At 34.4% G+C, this 22,541-nt stretch overlaps 1 protein-coding gene across 3 annotated transcripts in view; it reads left to right on the top strand.

The window, feature by feature from the left end:
* Nucleotides 1-22,541, top strand: part of LOC145685984 (32 kDa beta-galactoside-binding lectin-like) — a 200,589-nt gene that overhangs the window by 96,998 nt on the left and 81,050 nt on the right. For all 3 annotated transcript variants that reach the window (XM_081758791.1, XM_081758789.1, XM_081758790.1), the window contains exons 2-3: nt 5,129-5,217; nt 21,898-22,105. In XM_081758791.1, the coding sequence (XP_081614917.1) occupies nt 5,129-5,217; nt 21,898-22,105 (297 nt within the window). The remainder of the gene's footprint in view (nt 1-5,128; nt 5,218-21,897; nt 22,106-22,541) is intronic.

Below are 22,541 nucleotides of genomic sequence, written 5' to 3'. Positions count from 1 at the left end.
ACATTTTGCTCTCTGTTTATACTGAGTTAGTTTCGAAACAGATTAACAAATACGCAAATTTGAAAGTGGCTTTTTATAATACACGGATTCATGAGAGGCACAGTGGCTCAGTGGTACAGCGCTTATCTCTGGTGCGTGGAGTTCTTGGTTCGATCTCCGGTCAACCAAGTTTGTGATGGACAACATTGTGTCCGTGGGTTTTCTCTGTGTACACATTTCCTGCCACATCTCTTTCCACTAATTCTTACATCTTGCCTTAGTCATCCATCTTCCTTAGCCTAACGGGCGTAATCGCAGGACGTTACACTGAAAGATTTCATTTTCATTTAAGAAAGAAAAAAAAAAACAAGCTTGTCGCTATCTATTACATTTTTACTCTATAGTAGAATAACGAAATTTTGAAAATATGAAAACTGGATATTAAGAAAACTGACATAATTTGAAAATCCACCTAGTTATACTTTCTTGATGTCAGTTATCTTTTCAAAATAACAATTTTTTTTATTTATTTAAGAAGCTTGTTCTAATTTTAATTTTTACATCATCTTTTAACACTACAAGAACTAGACTTATGGATATCGATTGTGACTGGATTTTTTTTTCTTTTTTAATGAATGAATTCCTTAGAAGGGTTTTCTTTCTTTCCTTGAAAGTACTGCTGAAGTCAATACAAGAAATTACTAATAAACATGTAACTACGAGTCAAAAACGGGACAATTCTTTCACGTCCCGTTTCATTTTTTCTTGCAATAGCAGACGACTTTCTGAAAAAGTTACGCTGTGGCTCAGTGGTAGAGCGTTCACCTTCGGTGCTTGGGGTCCCTGGTTCGATCCCAGCCCGCGCCGTGTGGACTTTGTAGTGGACAAACACTGTGCTCGTGGGCTTTCTCGGGGTTATTCCGTTTCCTCTCACTTTCTGCATTCCACCATTTCATTCATTTCTCATAATCACCGTCTCCTTTAGCATGACCGTGGGACGTAAAACTTAAAGATTTCATCTCATTTTATTTTTCACTTTCCAGTGTAATCAAGGCCATGATTTCAAAACGAGTTAAAACGAGCTGAACAAATGAGCTATTTATCGAAACTCGGCTCGGAACTCGACTCGAGAAATTACCTTTGCCTCGACTCGTGTCCATCCCTAGTTTGGTCACTCTACTTTGTAGCAATCTGTGTTAAAACCAGAAGTGGATTATTTGTGCCACTTTCGGTTTGAATAGGTTTTAAGAGAAAGATGGTATCTAGTCTTAGAACGTTAAATCAGTTAAAAAACACACACACACACTTCTCGTTACCTCTCAACATTTTTGCCCAATGTAGACCAATATTAAAACAGAAAGTTGTTGTAAATTCCTATTACTTCCAGTTTTTAGTAAAGCGTTAAGATGGAGGAAATAGGTATTCTTGGGACGCTTAATCGATTGTAGGATTCTACCTTTCGCTATATATTACAGTTTTTCCTCTACACTGATCACCGTTAAGACAGAAAGGGTTTATTTCTACCACTTCCGGTAGATTAATAACCTCCTTCAAAGAACTTGATTCCTAATTTTTCACCTTCTACATCTTGGCCAAAATTGCTGGTGGTTCGTCAAGCAATTAAGATTTCCATCGAAGAGACAGACGGACTGGCATACGGACATACAGGGTATATATATATATATATATATATATATATATATATATATATATATATATATATATATATATATATATATATATATATATATATAATACGAGTTCTAATAAATTAAACTCCTTAGCTAGAGCCCGATGTGATTCAAACAGAAAATTTACAATGAAGGTATTCTACTGTTTTCCTATAAGAACTTAACGTGGATCGGAGATGTGGGGCAGATTACATAACGTATGAGCAGAGATGTGAGCTGAAAACTGCCGCATATACAGGAAAATATTAGCATAGAAGTGACGAATATTGCTAAATAAACACACTAGATTGGATGTATATTACAAGAACAAATTATTTATGTACAAAAACTATTATTGACTACAAATCAAGAAACCTAAGAAATATCTTCATACAAGATAGTTTGGCGGACGGAACCGAGTAGCACTTCAATGTAACGTGGAAATGAATCGCTGAAGATACATAGTATTCTAGAGATGAGTGGGAGAAATCTTTTATCAGCAGTAGATGGATAATATAATTTTTAAAATGTATATTCTAATGAAATATCGTAGAAGAAGCAAAATCATTGCAAGAGAAATATTTTTTGAAGAAATAACTTTTTCAGTATGTTCGGCTCCCAGTGGGAGATTATTTATTTATTTGCCAAAGTTCTAGATACAGCAAGGCAGCCATTTTACACTGAAACTATATAACATAGAATATAAAATTAACAATAACAAGTGTAAACAAAAAAAAAAAAAAACTATATAAAGGTCCATAAGTGTAGCAATAACAAATTGAAAAAAAAAAACTAAGGTTCTATAAGTGTAGCAATAATTTCCCGTCGGAATACATTCTCAAATTTAAAAATATCCACGTCAGAAGCAATGGAATTAAATTCAGAAGCCAGTCTATGGAACAAAGAACGCTGAATAATTGATAATCGAGGCATGTTGCAATGAAGTAGTTCGCTATTTTTAGTTTTTCTTGCAGGTACTCGAATATTAAATTTAGAGATTAGTTCTTCAGTTCTAAGTTTCCCATTTAGAATTCTATGAAGAACCATCATATCAAGTAGCATGCGACGAGATGAAGGTGTACGGATGCCAAGAACAGTCAACAATTCAGGTTTACTTAAACAGCTTACAGAAGGTATTCTTTTCCTGACAATGGCAAAAAAGAAATTTGCATTACTGTGGATTTGATTCCGCTTAAGTTGTAGGCCCACGTCTCATATAGCTCAGAGCTTAAAAGTGATGCTAAACTTATTTTTTTTTAAAAAAATACAAGAAATAGCTTTTTCGTAATCATCATAGTTTCCTTAAGTTCGTTCGCTAGTTAAATTATTTGCATTTCCATTTTAACAAAATTAGCTGACAACAAAGCTGATATTAAAATTTGGAGAACATATACCTATATCTAGAATATTGGAAGTATTATCAAGTAGAGAGAAAAGTGTTCATCCTATTTTCGGCCAAAAGACCTATAGCATAAACTTGCTATGCAGTGTTTTCCCGTTGAAAATAATGTATAGAGTATTTCATTGTTAAAAATAATGTTTAAACAATTTGGACACTGTACTTTATTTCTAATATTACTTTATGATTATTTTGTAAATTAAAACCTGTAGTAGCACAAACAGTAGGTCCAACAGTGGGAAACTATATGCTAACTAACTGCCAATGTTGGTCTATGTTGTAATTGATCGCTTTGCCGACCACTTGCCAATCAACTCAACTGCTAACATAGTCCCCTGCGATAGAAGTGAAATTGCAGTTGCGAGTGTGACGTCGACAGTGTTGATGAATAAATGACGGCAGATTGTAGGTTAGTCAACGTGCACATTAAACTACCTTGGAACAATGTATTTTCCAATTTTATTTTTTTGCAGTTACCGATCATTAGCCTACCAAGTGTGCTGCTACGGAATGATATTAATTGTGCTTCAAATAATTGTTAACCTTTTAAAGTGATTTGTTTGTAAAATCAATTAACTTTAATTAAATAAATACAGGACAGAAAATAAAGGGATTTTATTCATGATACATTAAAATTCTTTTGGGATATGCGCTTTCCATTATAAGAGTAATCCACAGAAGACAAAAACGGAACCTAGTCGTTGTTCGTGACAGGATGAATAGGAAAAGCTTATGCATAGTAATGAGTATTATTGATGTATATGGTGCATAGCAAATGAACATCGTAGTATTTAAGGTGATGGATGTATGTATGAAGTAAATAAGCCTTTAAAGGATTCGTTTGTTCTAATTTTCTTGTATTATTCTGTATTTAAAAAAGAAATACATTTACCTCAAATTTTCGTTAAATGTCCATAATAGGGAAATGAGCGTTGAAATCAGGGATACAAAGTGTTCCTTGCAGTGAATTAATGCTGTTCTGTCACTGTAACTGAAACCATTTGTATTAACTATCACAATATCAGAGAACATAAATTAAAACTTAGCTTCTTTTTAAATTAGAACCTCTAAAGTGAATTTAGCTAATGTTGAATTGAGTTTAGCACCTTTAAACGTAAGCTTACGACGGAATCATTACATGTATATATACAAAACTATAAATTAGAACAGTTAAAAAAATCAATCTGTGGAACGATTACTGAAATGAAAATATTTAGTTTACGTTTCATGTTTGTGCTCTTATCCTATAAAGTAAACTTCTGACGTATGTGAACTATTAGGGAAGAATTGGTAAAATGATAATAGAGAGAGGAAATAGAAAACTCCGAGAAAACCCACCGTTATAATATTTTTTAAAAGTTTTTTTTACGTCCCACGGTTATGCCGGCTAGGCTGAAGGAGACAGTGATAATGAGAAATGAATGAAATGATGGAATGAAGAAAGTGGGAGGAAACAAGAGAACCCACGCACACGGTGTTTGTCCACCACATAACTCAATTGGCGTGAGCTGGGATCGAACCAAGGACTCCATGCATCGAGGTGAACACACTACCACTGACCGTCATAATATTGTCCGATACAAATTCACGTTATGGGATTAAACATTAGACCTCTTCATCAAAGGTGACGCTTGTGAAGGCCCACCTCTTCCCACAAATATAAGAGACATAAACTATTAATTGACATTTTTCTTTCTTTAATTGTTAATTTGGTTATCTTCACTTTTCGTGCACAATTCATAATTGTAAACTAGTCCATTAAATGTATCTGTATTTCAATAATCTCTTTCTGGCGTCAGTTTTTCACGACGGCGAGAAACCTACAGATTAGAGAATGAAAGGGATCTCTGGATTAGATTCCTCACATGTTTTTATTTCAAGAGAATATGAAATTTAGTTTCATTTGCAAGTGACCAGTTCTTCAAATAGGCAATATAACTAATTGTGTAAATATTAGATTAATTTCCGTGTTTGTGAAGAATGATTAAATATTTTCTTTTTCGTAATTGTTGATTTTATCTCTAAGGAAATGTAAATATATTCAAGTAGTTTTGACCTTTGATTCTCTTGCATTTTGCAGAAAGTACCATTTGAGGGAGATGTTCCAGAATGTCTTCATCCAGGTCACATGATAGCAATTGACGGAACTATTTTTCCTGACGCTAAAAGGTAAAGTTTACTTTAAGTTTTCAATATGGATTTAGCATATAAATATATAAATGGATTTTTTTCATATAAATATATAAGTGTAGTTGTATTAGTCATGGAACAAATTGCATATATTTTTAAAAAATAAGTTTTTTTAAAAAAAATTCGCATGTTTTATTTTATAGGTGACTTGTTAATGTATGTAGAGAGAAATTCGGAGACTTTAAAATGATCATTTTTACATTTTTTTAAATTGCATTTTCAGATTTCTTGAGATAAATTTTAAATTTTAATTCCGCCTTTATTAGTAATCATATTTGGTCTGTTTGAATTTTATATCCCTCTTCAGTGCGAAAACGTGAACTTACAACTTAACATGCAATTAGAATCACATGAGCTTTTACCAGGAATCGAACCCAGGTCACCCGCGCCAAAAACACGAACGTTAACAATTTTGCCAATTAGAACATTATATATATATTATTATTATGCTTCCAAACTATGCTATGCATAATTGTCAGAAGTCTTATAGAGTGGTAACATCCATCCATCCGTATGTCTGTTGACAGGTATCAGAGCAAAAGTGGTAAGAGATATCAGGAAGCCGTTTTATGCAGTCGATTCAACGTTCCGAGAACAGATTCTGTCTTCTCTGTTATCCTGTTATTCAAATCGGAAGTGGTTGAAATGAGTCATTTCCGATTTCAGCTTTTTTTTTGTGACGTAGAACAAAAACTGTAATAGATAGCGAGAAGCTGTCTTTTGCGATCGATTCAGTGTCTCAAAGAATCATGTCGTCGCCATTGGCAACTATCTACCAGAACCAGTGGCGTATTTAGGGGGGGCTTCCGGGCTTAAGCCCCCCCGAAATCTTACTTACTATAGTAAAGTATACGAAATACCTTGAAGAATTTTCACATTTTCGGGCAAAGCCCTCCCCGAAAGTTAGCAAAGCCCCTCCCGAAACAAAATCGTAAATACGCCACTGACCAGAACCGAAAGTAATTGAAATTTTCTAGTGCTTTCGGTTCGAAAACTGATTTTCATACAGCAAGAATGGTAAACGATATCGAGAAGCAGTTCCTTGCATTCGATTCAGCGTCCCAGAAATAAGTTCCATCTCCTCCATTGGCTCTCTATTCAAACTGGAAGTGGTAGAAATCAACTTTTTCCGGTTTCTACGTTCTACCCTGTAGAACTGAAACTGTAAGAGATAGCGATGAGCGTTGCTTTATAATTGGTTCAGCGTCTCAAGAGAACATACTATCACCACCTGCAACAATCTATTAAAACCGGAAGTGGTTAAAATTTATTAGTATTTCCGGTTCCAGTATTGATTTCCATAGAGCAAAAACGGTCAGAGATATCGAGAAGCGGTTTCTTACAATCGATTCTGTGTCCTAATAAGAATAGGTCCCAAATCTTCCATTAACCCTTGATTTAAATCGGAAGTGGTGTAAATCAACCATTTCCGGTTTTGATGTTGATCGCCATACAGGGTTTCTACTGGTTAGGGAAGTCAGGGAAAAAGGGAAAATGGTACAGGTCATGGAAACTCAGGGAAAAAGAATGGAAATCAGGGAAAGTCAGGAAATTTTATAAAATATATTTTTCTAACATTAATTGTACACCAATTTCAGCTTAGCCAACCATAAATGATCACAGTATGGGAGTTTGCTCAGATTTTTATGGGAGGATGTACGGATGAACAATTCGTCGTCAAGATCACGGTGTAATTCAGTTTTATAATTTTTTTTCAGGAGATCACGAGGAAGGTTTTGAGGTGATTTAAAAGTTTCTCATTAATTGTTTATCACACTTTTTTCATCCAAAATTAGCTTACAGACTTAAGAAGTGATCTTCTAAATATTACAATATAAGTTGTGACTATAACTATGCCACTTTCGGGAAAAAAATGGCGGTTATTTGAGATAGGCCTTTTGTAAATTTCTTAATCCGAACTCAGTTCACGTATTATCAAGTTATGCCTAAGTATTTCACGGAATTTTCATAGAATACATTTACTTATGAGACAATATACACCTAATTTTGTATGCTTTATGTGGCGTAATATAATGAAGCATACACAAATATTGATGTAATTATCTAACTTTGCTTACAGAAATCAACGCCAACTTTTATTTCAGATTTTTTTGAATTTAGAATTTAATCTTTTAAAGCCATTAGAAACTTCTGTCAGGCTGGATGGATAATGAGATGATTGGAGGCATGAACACAGTGGCAGTTAAAGGGAGTACCCCGGGAAAAGTCACACGTACTCGGTGTATTTCCACCACAAAATTTATTATTATTATTATTATTATTATTATTATTATTATTATTATTATTATTATTATTATTATTATTATTATTATTATTATTATTACTGTAATCTATAATTTCACACTATAGAAATTCAAAAGTACAGCTTTGGTAATGCTTTTTAGTACAAAAATTTAACACAAAAAGAAAATTTGCCTTAGCTACATACTTTACTTATGCAAATAAAACCAGTTATACTCTGAGTTATGAAAGAAAGTATCTCAATTTATAAAAGATTAAAAGAAAACTGAATAATGTCTTCGACTAATTTTCTAGTGATGAAAAGACAGGTAAAATGCTACAAATTCTGGTGACGTAATAGGCACTGAACTTGAACACAGTGAGAGTAAGTCTTGGTATTTTGCTTCTGATATCTTCGTAGCTTCATTATAAAGATATTGAGGGTTGATGCTACTACTTTCACCTGAGACCTGTCGGCATTTAAAAGTATTCGTTCTGTAAGACTCCTGCATTGGACTACTCTTGAGAAAGATTGTCAGGTGCTTCCTTACGAAAATGTAATTCCGCCATTTCAGTCCAGTTGAGATCTCCTTGTTCGTCGTCCTTCCTGCTCCCAAGGATTCGCATGTATTTAGACAAGCGCTTGAAGTCCATGAAATCATTATACTCTAGAGACTTAACATTGTATGGCTGTTTACGTCTAGACAGTCACCCGATTTTTAAATAGCTGTTGAAATAATACTGTGTGCTAAATCTCCCTCGTTCTGTCTATGGAACGCCTGAAGAAATGAAGAGTAATTTCCTCCACATTGGTGAAGTTTTGCAATGCGTAGAGAAGCATTCCAGCGATAATTGAATTTTTATTTTGTTCACTGCATCCGTTCACAAAACGAGAAGATAAAAGCGATTACTTTTCCATTTGCCGCTATGCTTCATGTTTTTTGTCTTCTGTTTGGGATTAGAAGAAGAAACATGCTCAGTGATGAATTCTCTTTGAAATTGGAGATTCCTCAGACCCAAAAATGATGTAAGTATTTCCTCTGTTTCTTAATCACTGAAAGCAGAACATCTCCCACTTCTCTGGCAAAATGTTCCAATCGAGTACCCACTCTGTGTGGCGGCACTAAGTTCATTGTATTAGCTTTATCTATGGTTTCTCAGTTACTCGGCATTGCTTAGCAATTAATTCTTTATTTACCCTCTTCTTGTTCTTCCTTTTTTTCTCGGGGTGAACCTTCAACGAAGTACTCGTTGTAAATGTTAACATCTGATACTCCAGAAGAAGTTGATCCCAATGATTCTTTGCTCTTCTCAGATTCGTTTCCTTGTTCTCCTTGGATTTGTTTTGTGAGCTTCATAGATGATTGATTGAAGTAAAGGACACAGCTTCTATGCAAGTGTAAGCGGCAAACATGTTTGTTACTGCTCGCAGTTGCCTACAGCCTCTTCATCGTACATTTTCGCACTTCAAGTTCCCATGTAAGATGGGTCTTTATCTTCATCACCACCAGTTTAACACCAGCTATCTTCATCGCTTCCGATTTCTTCTCTGTAGAGGTTTGGTGTTATATTTCTAAGGTTACAACAATTCCTTGAAATAGCAGCTAACTGAAACTCAGATGCGATAACAAATGTCGATAACGTACAGAGTTTTGAACATTTCATTGGGTTTTCTTCATCCTTTTCTTGATATGTAGAGACAGAAGACACGGCATCACTCCACTTAAGACCTTCAATTGGAAATAATAGAAGATCATCTACAGATGATCACGAACTTGAACTATCTTGGGATTCTGGCTCACGCGACTCTTGCAAGGAATTTGTGGAAGTAGCAGTGTCCAACACATGTACATAATACCATTTGTTGTCATGCCACATTTTCACTAATGATCCAGCTGTGAAACTAGGTTTTCTCTTGTCCACTTAACGTGGTTCTGAAGAATGAATTACGTTTTTGATCCTTCATTCCATTGCAGTAGAACATCCATCTTAACACATCAACGAACGAAACAAAATGAACTACCAATATTGGATTAATCACGGCAATTTTGAAAGAGCGTTGCGAGTAACTTAGCGCACAAAGTTTCGAACAATTACATGCGGCGTGGGTTGAAGCAAGGTGCACGCATACAGAAAATGTCTATTGTTGAATAGCAAGCCTTTCTTTGTCTTAGTACCAGCAAACAAACGTAGAACTCTTTATTGTTGGAAAAATAAAAATTAAAAATCCGATAGGCATAAATCAACTTACACTATCTTGGGGGAAAACATAACGATCACAAATAGGCGTAACTTAATTTACGCCTCTTTGTGACCTGAAGGCTGAGCAATTTATGAGATACGTCTTTCTGTTTTTATACTTATAATTTTACACTAATGGGAATTAAGCCGATTTGAGAGCAACAAGATACCACATTTGCCCATACTCCAATGGACTTACCTGAAAATTGCAATTTTTTGAGTTACGCCCTTTCGTGGTCTTGACGACGAACTGATTACTATTTGTCTCTATAGAACAAATGTTCTCATATATGAATATTCACCGTTATTTATTTCTTATTTATATGTCAACGTCATCCGACATCTGTCATGAAAATCAGGGAATTTCCTGCCAAAGGTCAGGGAAAGTCAGGGAAAAAGGTTTCTCTAGATCAGTAGGAACCCTGCCATGGGATAAATAGGATAATATATACCGACAGGCGGATTTCAGCAATCGATTCAGCGTCTCAAGAGAATATATCATGACTGCCACCTGCCACGCACCAAAACCGGAAGTGATAAACGACAATTACAATATCTACGTTCCTTCTTCTGTTCATCCAAATATAACAATTTTCCTTTCATTATGACCTCAACTATTAAAAAGAAGTACGTATCCAATAATGTCTTGTAAAATATGTGATAATATCTGGGTTCCTTTCTCTGTTGAATCAAATGTTACTAGAACTTTCTTTCCACATAACTTTTTGTTTTTACTACCGTATTCCGTCAACTGCTGTCTGTTCCAAATGACAAGTTAAAGGAGCAGAAAACTGTTTCTCAAATAACATGTTTGATACTGCAGAGAAGTGATGATGAAAAATTATTTTTATTTTTAGCTTTTTTTATTTTTAACGCTGATTCTCCCTATTTCTTGTTTCTTTTTGTTTCATCCTTCCCTAATTTTTTTTTATTTCTGGTCTCGAAGGGGGGGGGGGTCCGGACCCGCCGGACCCACCCCTTGGCTACGTGCCTGGTTAATGTTAATCCCATACAAGAAAGAATAAGAGGTCGCGAGTAATGGCTTTTTGATATAAATTCATCGTTCGAGGAACAGGTTCTTTCTTTGATCCTATTCCTCTATTACAACCAGAAGTTAATAGATGTAGCTACTACTTCAAGTTAAGTGTTCAACTCGCATAGTTTGGAGGTCTACAGTGAAACGAAACTCACACAGTAAAACGAAACTTTATTATTATTATTATTATTATTATTATTATTATTATTATTATTATTATTATTATTATTATTATTAAAGTTCATATTTCTTCTTTTCTTTTCTTTCATATTTTTTCTTTGTGAGACAAGTTTTTAATTAACTTACTAAAGTGTATCTTCCTATATATTAAAACGTAGTTTTTGGAAACATCAATATTTTGTCACTGTTATAGACGCTTCTGCAGTGATACATAATAAGTAGTACAATAATACAGTTTGTACACAAGAAAAAGTGGGTTGACTTTGATTTATAAGAAGGCAACAAAAAGCGATAACTCATTCAAGAAGTTTTTAAAAGTAGAGTATGCCTATGCTTCCCAGAATACCGAACTCGACCACTACTCAGTGTTGGGTAAGTTACTTGTAAAAATGTAACGCGTTACAAATTACTTTACTTTCCCTTGAAATGTAACGCGTTACTTGCCCCCAAAAAGTAACTGTTACCCTACTTCGAAAGTAACGCGTTGCTAACGCGTTACTTTTAGGTCCGAAATTTCGAATATGTAAAAAAAAAATCTTAATACTTCAGTTTTCCGTATTATTATTATTATTATTATTATTATTATTATTATTATTATTATTATTATTATTATTATTATTATTATTATTATTATTATTATTGCACATTCTGAATCGCTTTATGCAGATGCAAGAACAAATTCTTACTTGACAGTTACATGAACATTTTCATATAATGTAACACTGACTAAATGCCATACTGCGTTAGAAAAAATGGCTGCTTATTATTATTTCGCTAAACTAATTATATAATAATAACAATGTTGTTATGTAAAATTAAAAATACAGAATATAGAGAAGCATTACACTGCAACTAATAGAATGAAAACACATGAACTGAGGTGAATCAAAACTTGCCAGTAACTATAAAATCGACACATGCTTTTTAAGGCTATCGTTCCAAACTCGATAATCAACTGGACTCTAAGATACGCAAACTAATCTGAGAGAACTCCAATATTACATACCATCAACAACTATTGTCTAGTAATAAAGTAGGCCTGCTCATCAGAACACAGTTTATTCATATTAACCCTTTAATGTATATAGCTAATTATGACACCCTAGTTGTTGATAAATATTTTCCGCTTGGGCACTTTAGACATTTACTTTCAAATTCTATCCACCAGCACCCTCAGCTTTTAAGAAAAAATATTTTTTTCAAATGTTCGAATGGTAAAATATTTTCGTTCTCCATTTTTATAAAAACAACATCAATCAAAGTAAAATAGACTACCATTGCGCTCGTAGTTCACTCACTGAATGTATTGATTTAGAGCTGTCAAAATCTATGACAAAATCTCCCAGGTGATTGCAATTAGTACATGTGATTTCCCTGAGGTTGTGCTCATCTTCCAAAACCAGCAAGTGGCACTAAGATCTTATCTGCTTCCCTGTGTGTCAGTGACTGACTGTTGGTCAAGTCACTGACATAGTTCATGCTCCATTCTGAGAAATTAACTTACAGGAAAGAAACATTTGTTTCCGAAAAAAATATACATATATTGTAGTTACTCATCCGAAATGTAACGCAAATTGGAGAAAATGTAACGCGTTACTAGGAAACGTTACTTCCCAAGACTGCCAGTACTGAGGCCATACTGATTATCTCCGATTACTTCATTTTCACAGGGAGTTAACTGAAGTACAAGAATATTCGATACCATGTACCAGGCTAAAATTTGATCACATTATTTTTAATATCCTGTATATGTATCGTCATCCGCAAAAAAAAGTTCGCATATACTGTAACTTCCACATTTTCATTAATAACTCAGTTTTCTTAATATATTATCGCTTCTTTGTGCTTTCCTTAACAAAGCAGTGTAGTAATGAATAATTATTTATGATTTTTGTGAAAAAATAAAGCAAAATAAGAAAATTATAAGCAAAAAACTGTGATTGTTATGAAAATTTAGTCTGTCAGATAATTACGCGAAGAATATCCCGAGGGAAATTCACTCCATACAGTGCACAGGTATTAGGAGCACTCACAAATACGTAAAATTGAAGGAACAGAAAATAATGTATTTTTGAGATGAACATACAATTCACACTTCACGTGAAGTTCCAATATGGGAAATCAATCAATATTTTCATTTAAATTACTGAAAAAAACAGAAAATGGCTATTTAAAACTCCAAGTGTAAACCTGCGCTTGGAGCGAGTCTATTTCTAATATCAGAACGCATTATTTCGTAACATGCCTGCGTGGCCAAGCGGGTTTAGCAATGCTGTTGAAATTCTAGAACCGAAGGGTGGCAGTTCGAGCCTGAGTGCTGAACGCTTTTTTTTCTCAATATAGTGAAATATTTTTTAAAATATAAATGTCTAGTTTGAAGTGCTTAAAAACACAAGACCAGATGAACAATCACTTTTCAAAGCTCAGTCACATTTATTCACTATGTTCATCAATTAGGCTATATACGAAGACACTAAAATGTGGAACGTTAACGATCCTTATTAATGTTAATACCACATCCGTTATAATGAGAACAGATTTGTGATCTGAATACCAACCTTAAACCATACGTCCAAAATGAAAATTATTCATGTTCTTGATACCTATTGCAACACTCAGTTGTAATATAGAGAGTGAGAGTGCAAAAGAGAGATAAAATACTGTATACAGGGTGCGGAAAAATTCCCGGAACGGTCCAATATCTCGCGAAGTATAAATATCACCAAAACAAAAATAACACATGTTAAATAGTTTTAAAGAAGCTATCCAATGATAGAAAACGCAATCACCTATCCCTACCTCCTTGGGGACTACGGGGGATAACTTTAAAATTTTAAATGGGAACCCCTATTTCTTATTTCATATGTGGATTCTTCAGAAAAAGTGATAGTGATTTGATCAAAAATTGAAAACAGTGTGTGCGAAGATGAAGTTACATGGAATACAATATCGATAATTGTTTTGCAAAGTAGCTTTATGAAGTAGTTCTTAGTAGTAGGGTTATTTACAACAAAAATAAGCCATTTTTGTCACCATTTGTATTTTCTTGCAAATTAATAAATATGGACAAATGCATTATTTTATGGAAGTTAAAATGTATGAATTCGTTATGTGGGTAAAAAAATCACATAAAAAGTTTACTCTGCGTGGGAATCGAACTCACGACCTTTCATGCCGCAGTCCCGTACGCTAACCTCATGGCCCAGAGCTCAACACTGAGAGGCCACATTTTCATAAATATTTACCGCCTCCATTTTTTATGTATCGATTCAAGTGCTATCCGTGAAGGCACTGTTTTCAATTTTGGGTCAAATCACTGTTACTTATTCTGAAGAATCCAAATGTGCAACAAAATATGGGAATTTCCATTTAAAATTTTAAAGTTACCTCACGTGTGGGAATGGAGGGTTGCGTTTGGTATCATTGGATAGATTTTTCAAAACTGTTTAACACGTGTTATTTTTGTTTTGCTGATCTGTATATTTCGCGAGATATTGGACCGTTCCGGGACTTTCCCCGCACCCTGTATAAGCTTGTATTTTTAATTAAAACAGTTAGTGTAAATCATAATCTGGATTTTTATAAAGTAAATTAAACAATCATATAGAAAATGTATACAGTTTAAAATTGAATTAAATTGCAATTCCAGAATCTGTAACATTATACATTTCTTATTGATTTACATCGAATGTTAACTATCTTATCGGATGGTGCTTATCGAAAGACCCATAAACGCTATTCATTAGCTCATTCTTCACGGTTTGGATTGCAAGAAATAAAACTATTTCTTCGTGCAAATACGCCTCTCAAAACGAAATGTTATATTTCTGCAAAATTTGTTTTTCTCACATGACTGGATAATTTTTTAAAAAAATTCTATTGTGCTGAAGAAAACAAAACCATATGACAAGTTGTATTTGATCTGAAGACCCCATGATCTTTACTACATGTTGTTATTCATTACCTCAGCGAGACGTTGTTTGCAATGACACTGATACATTGAGTGGTTTGTTCGAGAAAGTTGCTTGTCTCGATTTTGTTTACTCTTTAGGTTTTTCGTAGAATACATGAAAAAGAAATACATTTTTCGCTTAGATATCCAGGAATCCTGTTTTAACTGATCAGAAAACAGCAATCTACTGGTGAAATGATATGGGGTAATGTGTAGCATTTTGTTTTCACGCCATCGATAGCAGCAAGGGGCACATGAATTACATAAAAAGAGTGTGTGTTGTTATGAACTACTAATATATTTTTCAAAAAAAAAAAAATCTACGTGTTAGTTCGTAGCTCAGGGGATAAGTGAGAGATTACAATACACAAGTTCGCACGATCGAGTCTTGTCCACTGCCATTATGTTTTTTTTTTTATTTTCATTGAAAGTGACGTAGATACATTTTCATTGGCATTCAAAAAAAAAAGAAAGAAGAAAAGAAAAGAAAAAAGAAAAATGGAAGGGAATACGCAAACCTGAAAAGGGCTGTAAATATATAAGTGTCTAATAGGAGGTCCAATGACCTTCTACATCGATGACTGCCTGGAGCCTTCTGGACATGCTTGTTTGACTACAAGGGGGCACTTCACAACTGATTACTGAGTGATAAGATCTGTGGTATTCTGTTCAACTTCCCTTTAGGCAATTTTAAACGTAATAGACAATATTTGTCTGACCTTGTCAGTGCCTGAGGCAGAAGACAAAATCAATGAAAATGTTTTCAACATAACATTTTCGATTTATGTTTATCTCCTATCCGTTTTTATTACGATTGCCTCCTTTAGAAATATCAGCTCTCTTTTTTTTGGCCCGTATAAGGAAATGCTATTGCGGTTTTCCAACGTTCAATGTTTTTTGGCAAAATTAACACTTTCAAATAAAGCTAAACAAGCATATGTTTCACAGACAAAACAATATGTAAAGTTCTACTTTCCAGTTAGGCAACATTCCTTCAAAAAATTGCAACTATAGTTTGCATCTCAAGTAATTGGGTAAATGTGCCAGTAGTCGACCATTTAAGGAGATTTTCAACTTTGTTAAAGTATAAAAAAATCATTTTTTACTAATAACTTTTACTGCATATGTCATTAGAAAGAAGTGTTTAAATTTTACGTTTGTGTAGCTCGCATAGGAAATCTTTTATAAATAATTACACAGGAAAAAGAAAATACCAGAAACCCTGAAAAAAACAGTAGTTGGCCTATGAAAACCAAAGGTCAGCCATTACTTTAACCAGTACTCAGCCACACTATAGAATTGACTTTTTTAATGGAATTTTAGAGATCAATTCCTCAGTAGCAAATTAAGGGACAAATATATTGCACTCAGAGTTCCTACAAAGAAAAACTACGTGGAAAACTGGCCCGCAACTAGAGGGAGCTAGCGGGCCTGGCCCTCCTAAACTTTTCGTGGCCCCTCCAGACCTCAACACAAAAAACACAATTTAGATATGTGTAAGAGATTTTTAATGACTTGCCCCCCCCCTAACATATCTATGCCCCCCCCCCAAACCTCTGTGGCTAGAAGCAGGCCTGGTGGAAAATATATTGCGATACAGGAAAAAAGACTTCTTGTATGATATTTACCATAAACTAAGAAAAATGTGTCTCGGCCTAGACTAGCCTATTTAAACCTAATATATAGGCCTATTTATATTTACATTGATATTTATATTTAGCTATGACATTAACCCTTTAATATGAAGTTCATTAAGCACATTCAGGACACATAAGCACTTGTTTAGCAGGTTCCTCGTACGATAATTCACTGAGGCATGTGCATTTTAAGTAGTACCAGTGATCACAAAAGTGACACCCAATATATTTAAGTGTATCGTTCTCAATATCACTTATGAATTCCTCTTCAGGCCTTAGACGGCATTTTTACAACTTCTTGCGTCTCGTCTTTTTAACTACTAGTGCTACTTGGCTTGACAGTCCTTTTCTTTTTGTTTGACTTAAAATTTTTCCTTTCTTTTGTATTCTCTCCCTTTTTCATTTTAGACGTTCCTCTTCTAGTTTTCTTTTCTTTTCATTCTTTACCATCTGATAATTTCTCCATGCTTGGGAGGATACTGCACTTTGAACTTTTTCTCTGAGCACATGTTTGGTAGTTTTGTTTTTGATTGGAGCTAGCCAGAAAAGATGCTAATTAAAGCCAGATGATATGGAAGTATTTTACGAAGATTTTCTTTGAATTTCTTCTGAGATTATATGGAGTTATTTCTGGCTCTACTGACTGTAGAAGCAGAAGCAGACCTTTCACCTTGCCTAGCTTCAGTACAAGATGCCATAACGGATATGTTGTTTTCCTGGTTTGAGTCAGACGTAACGTCTATTTCTGATATCGAAGATATATTTGTAGGCTCTAGACGGCCAATTGCTAAAATTTGGTATGTTCCAGGACTAAGATATCGAACATTTCACTAGCAAGTATCTACTGATAGCAGATCGATCCTCTTCGGACAGAACAATAGCCTTATATGTGTTCATTAGTGTAGAATAAGAAGACTCTTTGGATAGAGTATCCTCAACGCACCTGATTGCAAAAACATCTGACACTGAGTCTATTCCAGTAGATGTCTTTGGATTGGTTGAAAGAAACGCTAAATCACGCGTTCTTAAACTGTTAGACATATTTTCCTCACGCTCACAGTGAGTTAGAATGTAAATATTTATGATTATTCTGTATTGTTTCGGCAATCAGGCAACTCTAGGAACAGAGCAGATAAGAACAGATAATAATAATAATAATAATAATAATAATAATAATAATAATAATAATAATAATAATAATAATAATAATAATAATAATAATAGTTGAAGAGCAATTGCAGCCTTGGAATTAAAAACGTGCAGAAACGCGACATTGTGCGGAGTGATTTAAAAAAATAAATCAATTAGATATTGATAACCCTTACTTCCTCATAGCTACCTTAGATTAAAAGACTAAGCTATGATCAGGGTCAAGGGCGTCGATCCTGCTAGGGCCGGGGGGCCCGGGCCCCCAAAGCTTATGTGGGCCCCCTATTGTATTTATGAATATACAATATTTGGCATAATTTGAGTGCAATTTGTCTTAAAATACTAACCTTCCGCATCCGAATGACCCCCAAATTTACAGGGAAATCGGCGTCCTTGATTAGGGTAAAATAAATACTCATTACCTGTCCTTTTTAAATTTTAGAGAAATAATTCAGACCAGCCATAAATCCTTAACCTTTTTTCCCTCAGTTCTAGAAAAATACAAGAATTGAAATGGTTACAATACCAGACTGATATTAAAGTACGGGACAAAAATAAACGACCAACATCGTCATAAGTTTTAATGGCATTTTCGATCGTTTAATTTTGTCCCGTACTTTATAACTGTATTATACTTGTATGATGCAATTAGTGACATCATAACAGTTACTTTTTCATTAAATCGTTAGAAAAGTCTTCTACGTATTAGTTAAGTGTCTTAGTTGTATGTCATGTGTCATTTAAATTGAATGAATGATAAGTGGATGACTACTGGAGTTTATGTATCCAGTAGCCGTCCGTTGAAAGTAATGGGGGGCTGACCATTGGAAATTGAAGTGAAGAGTCATTTCCAGTAGTCAGCCCCCTTATTTCTACGCAATATCTTGTTTTGTATCATAAACCACGAATTTTCAATAAGCTACGATACATTCATGCATAGAAGAAAGGAATAACTCGTACTATTTTACAATAATATAATTTTAACTTAACTTTGAAGTAAAGCTTCTTCCTTATTTTTTTTATTAACAAAATGCGCACTTTGCTCACTTGCATCAGCAGACCTCAAATGATAATTTTTCTTTTCTATCACGAGGAGTCACACCAGGCCAGAACAAATGAGGTTGAATACTGGAGCTCTGATTTAAGTTGTAGTTGATTATTTGTTTGATAACAAGCTACTGTATGTTTATTTAATATGCTTTTTACTGAAAAGTGGCTGACTACTGGAGACGGCTGACTTTAGGCACACTTACCCTCCTAACTAACTAACTAATTCTATGGCCTATGGAACCCGGAGGTTCAATGCCGCATTCACAAAAGCTCTCCACTGACTTCTATCCTTAGCTAACTGGATCCAGTTTCTACTTTGTATTTCTATTTCTGCTAGATCCATCTTAATATTGTCCTCCCATCTGCGCCTAGGTCTTCCTAATTATAAGCTCAAGTAATATGTAAAATAATAATAATAATAATAATAATAATAATAATAATAATAATAATAATAATAATAATAATAATAATAATAATAATAATAATAATAATATCTTAGTATCAAACTTTAAGCGATTTTTATATGATGCATATATTCATGAAAATAGTCACTACTTGTTATGTACTCATTTGGTGTTCCCCTAGGGTTACTAGGAATTGAAATCAGGATCTCTGACTGTGCAGTCCAGTATGCTAACTGTATGACCACAGAGCACGGATCTGACAAAAAAAAATTTCATAACATTTTGCTACCCCTCCTTTTCCCGTATCGATTAAAGTGCCATCCGTGAAGGAATTGTTTTCAATTCTGGGTGAAATCAGTCAGTTTTCTCTGGAGAATCGAAATGTCCAATAAGAAATGGGGGTCCCACTTTAAAATTTTAAAGTTACCCCTACCGCCAAAGGGAATGGGGATAGCGGACTTTGTTTGGTATAATTGAACTATACATATAAAGCAGAAACATATATTCTCATTTTGGGCGTGTGTTTTCAATTTGATATTAACTTAGAAATCTATTTGAACTTTGGTAGTGCTAGCATTTCCATAGCGTCATCTTCGTATACAAACAGATGGTGAATAAAAGTGACAAAGGTTTGAAAGCTGACAGTTTATCTGATTTTGTTTTTATAATCAATTCAAATGTTAAAAATGTAACGTTGTATTTAGAAAAAATAAAATATCCTTATATTGAAAGAAAACCGGACTGGGAACCGAACCGTCAATCATTACTGTAATTTCAAGCGCCTCGCTAAACCCACTTATTTTCTTCTTAATTTACGTCGCGAAAGGCGGCCCCGAAGTTCATTTACCAAAGTCTACTTTCCCCTTATCAGTAATTTCTGTATATTTCCTACTCGGTTATACACGTTTTACAGTAACCTTGAATGATAGGAACACAAACACAGACACGTCGAGAACATTTAAAATTCCAAAAGTTCTCCCACCGGGAATCAAACCCGGTACCCTGTACACCACAGACACACATGCCATCCACTAGACCACAGAGCCAATTTATAAAGCCAGCGCGTTTTAATAATTCTACTGGAAATGCACGAGATATGCACTTGTAATACATTGAGTGATTTATTCGAGAGAGGCAAAGCATTTTACTTTGAATTCATTTCTTGGTTTCGTTTCTACTGTGTTTATTCTTTGTATTTTTCGTACACTACTTGAAAAAGCAAATACATTTTTCGCTACGGTGTCCAGAAATACTATTTTAACTGATCATAAAACAGAAATCTTTCGGTGAAATAATATGGGGTAATGTGTGCTATTCTAGTTTCATACCGAGTTCCTTCGTAGCTAAGCGGTTAGCATACGCACCTTTGACGTAAGAGACTCGGTTCGATTCCCGGTGTGAGCTCATGTGGTTCGGATTTCACGCTAATCAGTAGGTAAACGTCTCATATAGCCTCGATGCTGAAAGGGATGTTAAAATCAACTCAACATTATTTTATACCATCAATTGAAGCAAAAGGTAGACGATACTATCCTGTTAAAAACATGCATTTATTTCTTTGGCACATATTACAAAGCATCGGACTATTTGCGACACTTCAAGAAAAAGATGCTTTATGAATATTAAGTCGCTTCAAGCGTTGAAATCGCTTTGTAAAAATCCAGATTATGAATTGCAATAACTTTTTACGTTTATATTGTTTTCTATCTCTCTCTTATATTTTCTCTCTCTCTCTCTTTCTTTCTCTATATATGCACACCTGTATATTACAATAGGTATCAAAACATGAATAATTTTCATTTTGGACGTGTGATTTAAGGTTGGTATTCAAATCAGAAAGTTGTTCCCATTATAACAATGTTAACGTTCCTCATTTTAGCGTCTTCGTATATAAATGATGACAGGGTGAACAAATGTAACAGGCTTTGAAACGTGATAGTTCATCTGATTTTTTTTTTCGAGCACTTCAAAGCAGAACTTTATATTTAAAGAAATGTTTCCATATGTTGAAAAAAGTCAAAACTGCCGGGAGGCAGATTCGAACTGCCGCCCTCCGATGTTAGACTTTCAAGAACACGACTAAACGCGCTTGACCACCGAGACAGTTCATGAAAAAATATGTTGTAATAATGCTCATATATCGCTCCAAGCGCACGTTCACACCTGAAGTTTTAAATAGTCATTTTCTCCCTATATCAGTAATTTCAACTGAAGATATTGACTGATTTTGCATATTGGAACTGTGCATGAAGTGTGAATTGCATATTAAACGCAGAAATACGTAGTTGACTCTTCAGTTCATGTTTCTGTTCAATAGCTTCACATGTTAGTGAGTGTTTCCTAATACCTGTGTCATTTTCCCTCTTTTTTCCCACGGGATATTCTTCGTGTAATTATTTGACACACTAAGGTTTCATAAGATTAAAGGTTTTTTGCTTATAATTTTCTTATTTTGCTTTATGTTTTCTCTAAAATAATAAATAAGTATGCATTATTACACTGCTTTGTTAAGGAAAGCACAAAGAAGCGATAATATAGTCAGAAGAGCGAGTTATTAATGAAAATGTGGAAGTTACAGTATATGCGAACTTTTTTTTGCGGATGACGATACACTGTATATATACGTAGTTTCTCCAATTTAAAGAATGCATTCATTTTTCTTTCTTCGTGTAATATATCTGACCATTTCTTTGAACTTTGTACGTTGTTTTATCACATGTCAAACAGCTTATGACATTATATCATTTGTTTATTTTATTTCATGATAAGATTCTCTGTAGACTTGGTTTGCGACTCAACGACCAATCCAGATATCGCATTCCATTTTAATCCTCGATTCGATGAGAACATAGTTGTAAGGAACAGTCGACTGTCGGGTCGCTGGGGCAACGAAGAGATAGCAGCTTATCAGAAAAACCCGTTCCATCAGGGCCAGGAGTTCTACCTCTACATTTTCTCTGCCGACGATGAATTTATGGTGAGTAGATTCAGAATGTTATTGTGAAACTATTTGAAAGAAGTTGTAATGAAAATGTAGCTAGAAAGTTGTCTTAATCTTTCAAGACAAACTTCCGTGTTAATTAGTTTCTACTTCAATGAGCACCAAATTTTAAGCGTGGAAGAGGTAAAAGTAGTGACGTTAGCAGTAAAATGCTCACTATCTTACATACGAATGCAATTAATAGAACCATTCAAATTCAGTGATGTACAGGAATGCCTTATATAGGTCGATTTTGAACAATGTGAATTTTTGTTGCATTATGATTTTACTATTACACAAAAACAACCATATAAGAGCAATAACACGTATGCATGTATAGATGGAATTGCTAAGTCGTGTCAAGTAGGGCCTATTTGCTTGGGATATGATGATATTGAATATGCATAGTGGCTCAGTGGCAGAGCACTCACTT

This window comes from Thermobia domestica, chromosome 5 (assembly GCF_964235325.1).
Source record: "Thermobia domestica chromosome 5, izTheDome1.hap1.1, whole genome shotgun sequence".
NCBI classification, from domain to species: Eukaryota; Metazoa; Arthropoda; class Insecta; order Zygentoma; family Lepismatidae; genus Thermobia; species Thermobia domestica.
Note: the sequence above shows the minus strand (reverse complement) of the source record. Positions and strands in the feature narration are given on the sequence as shown.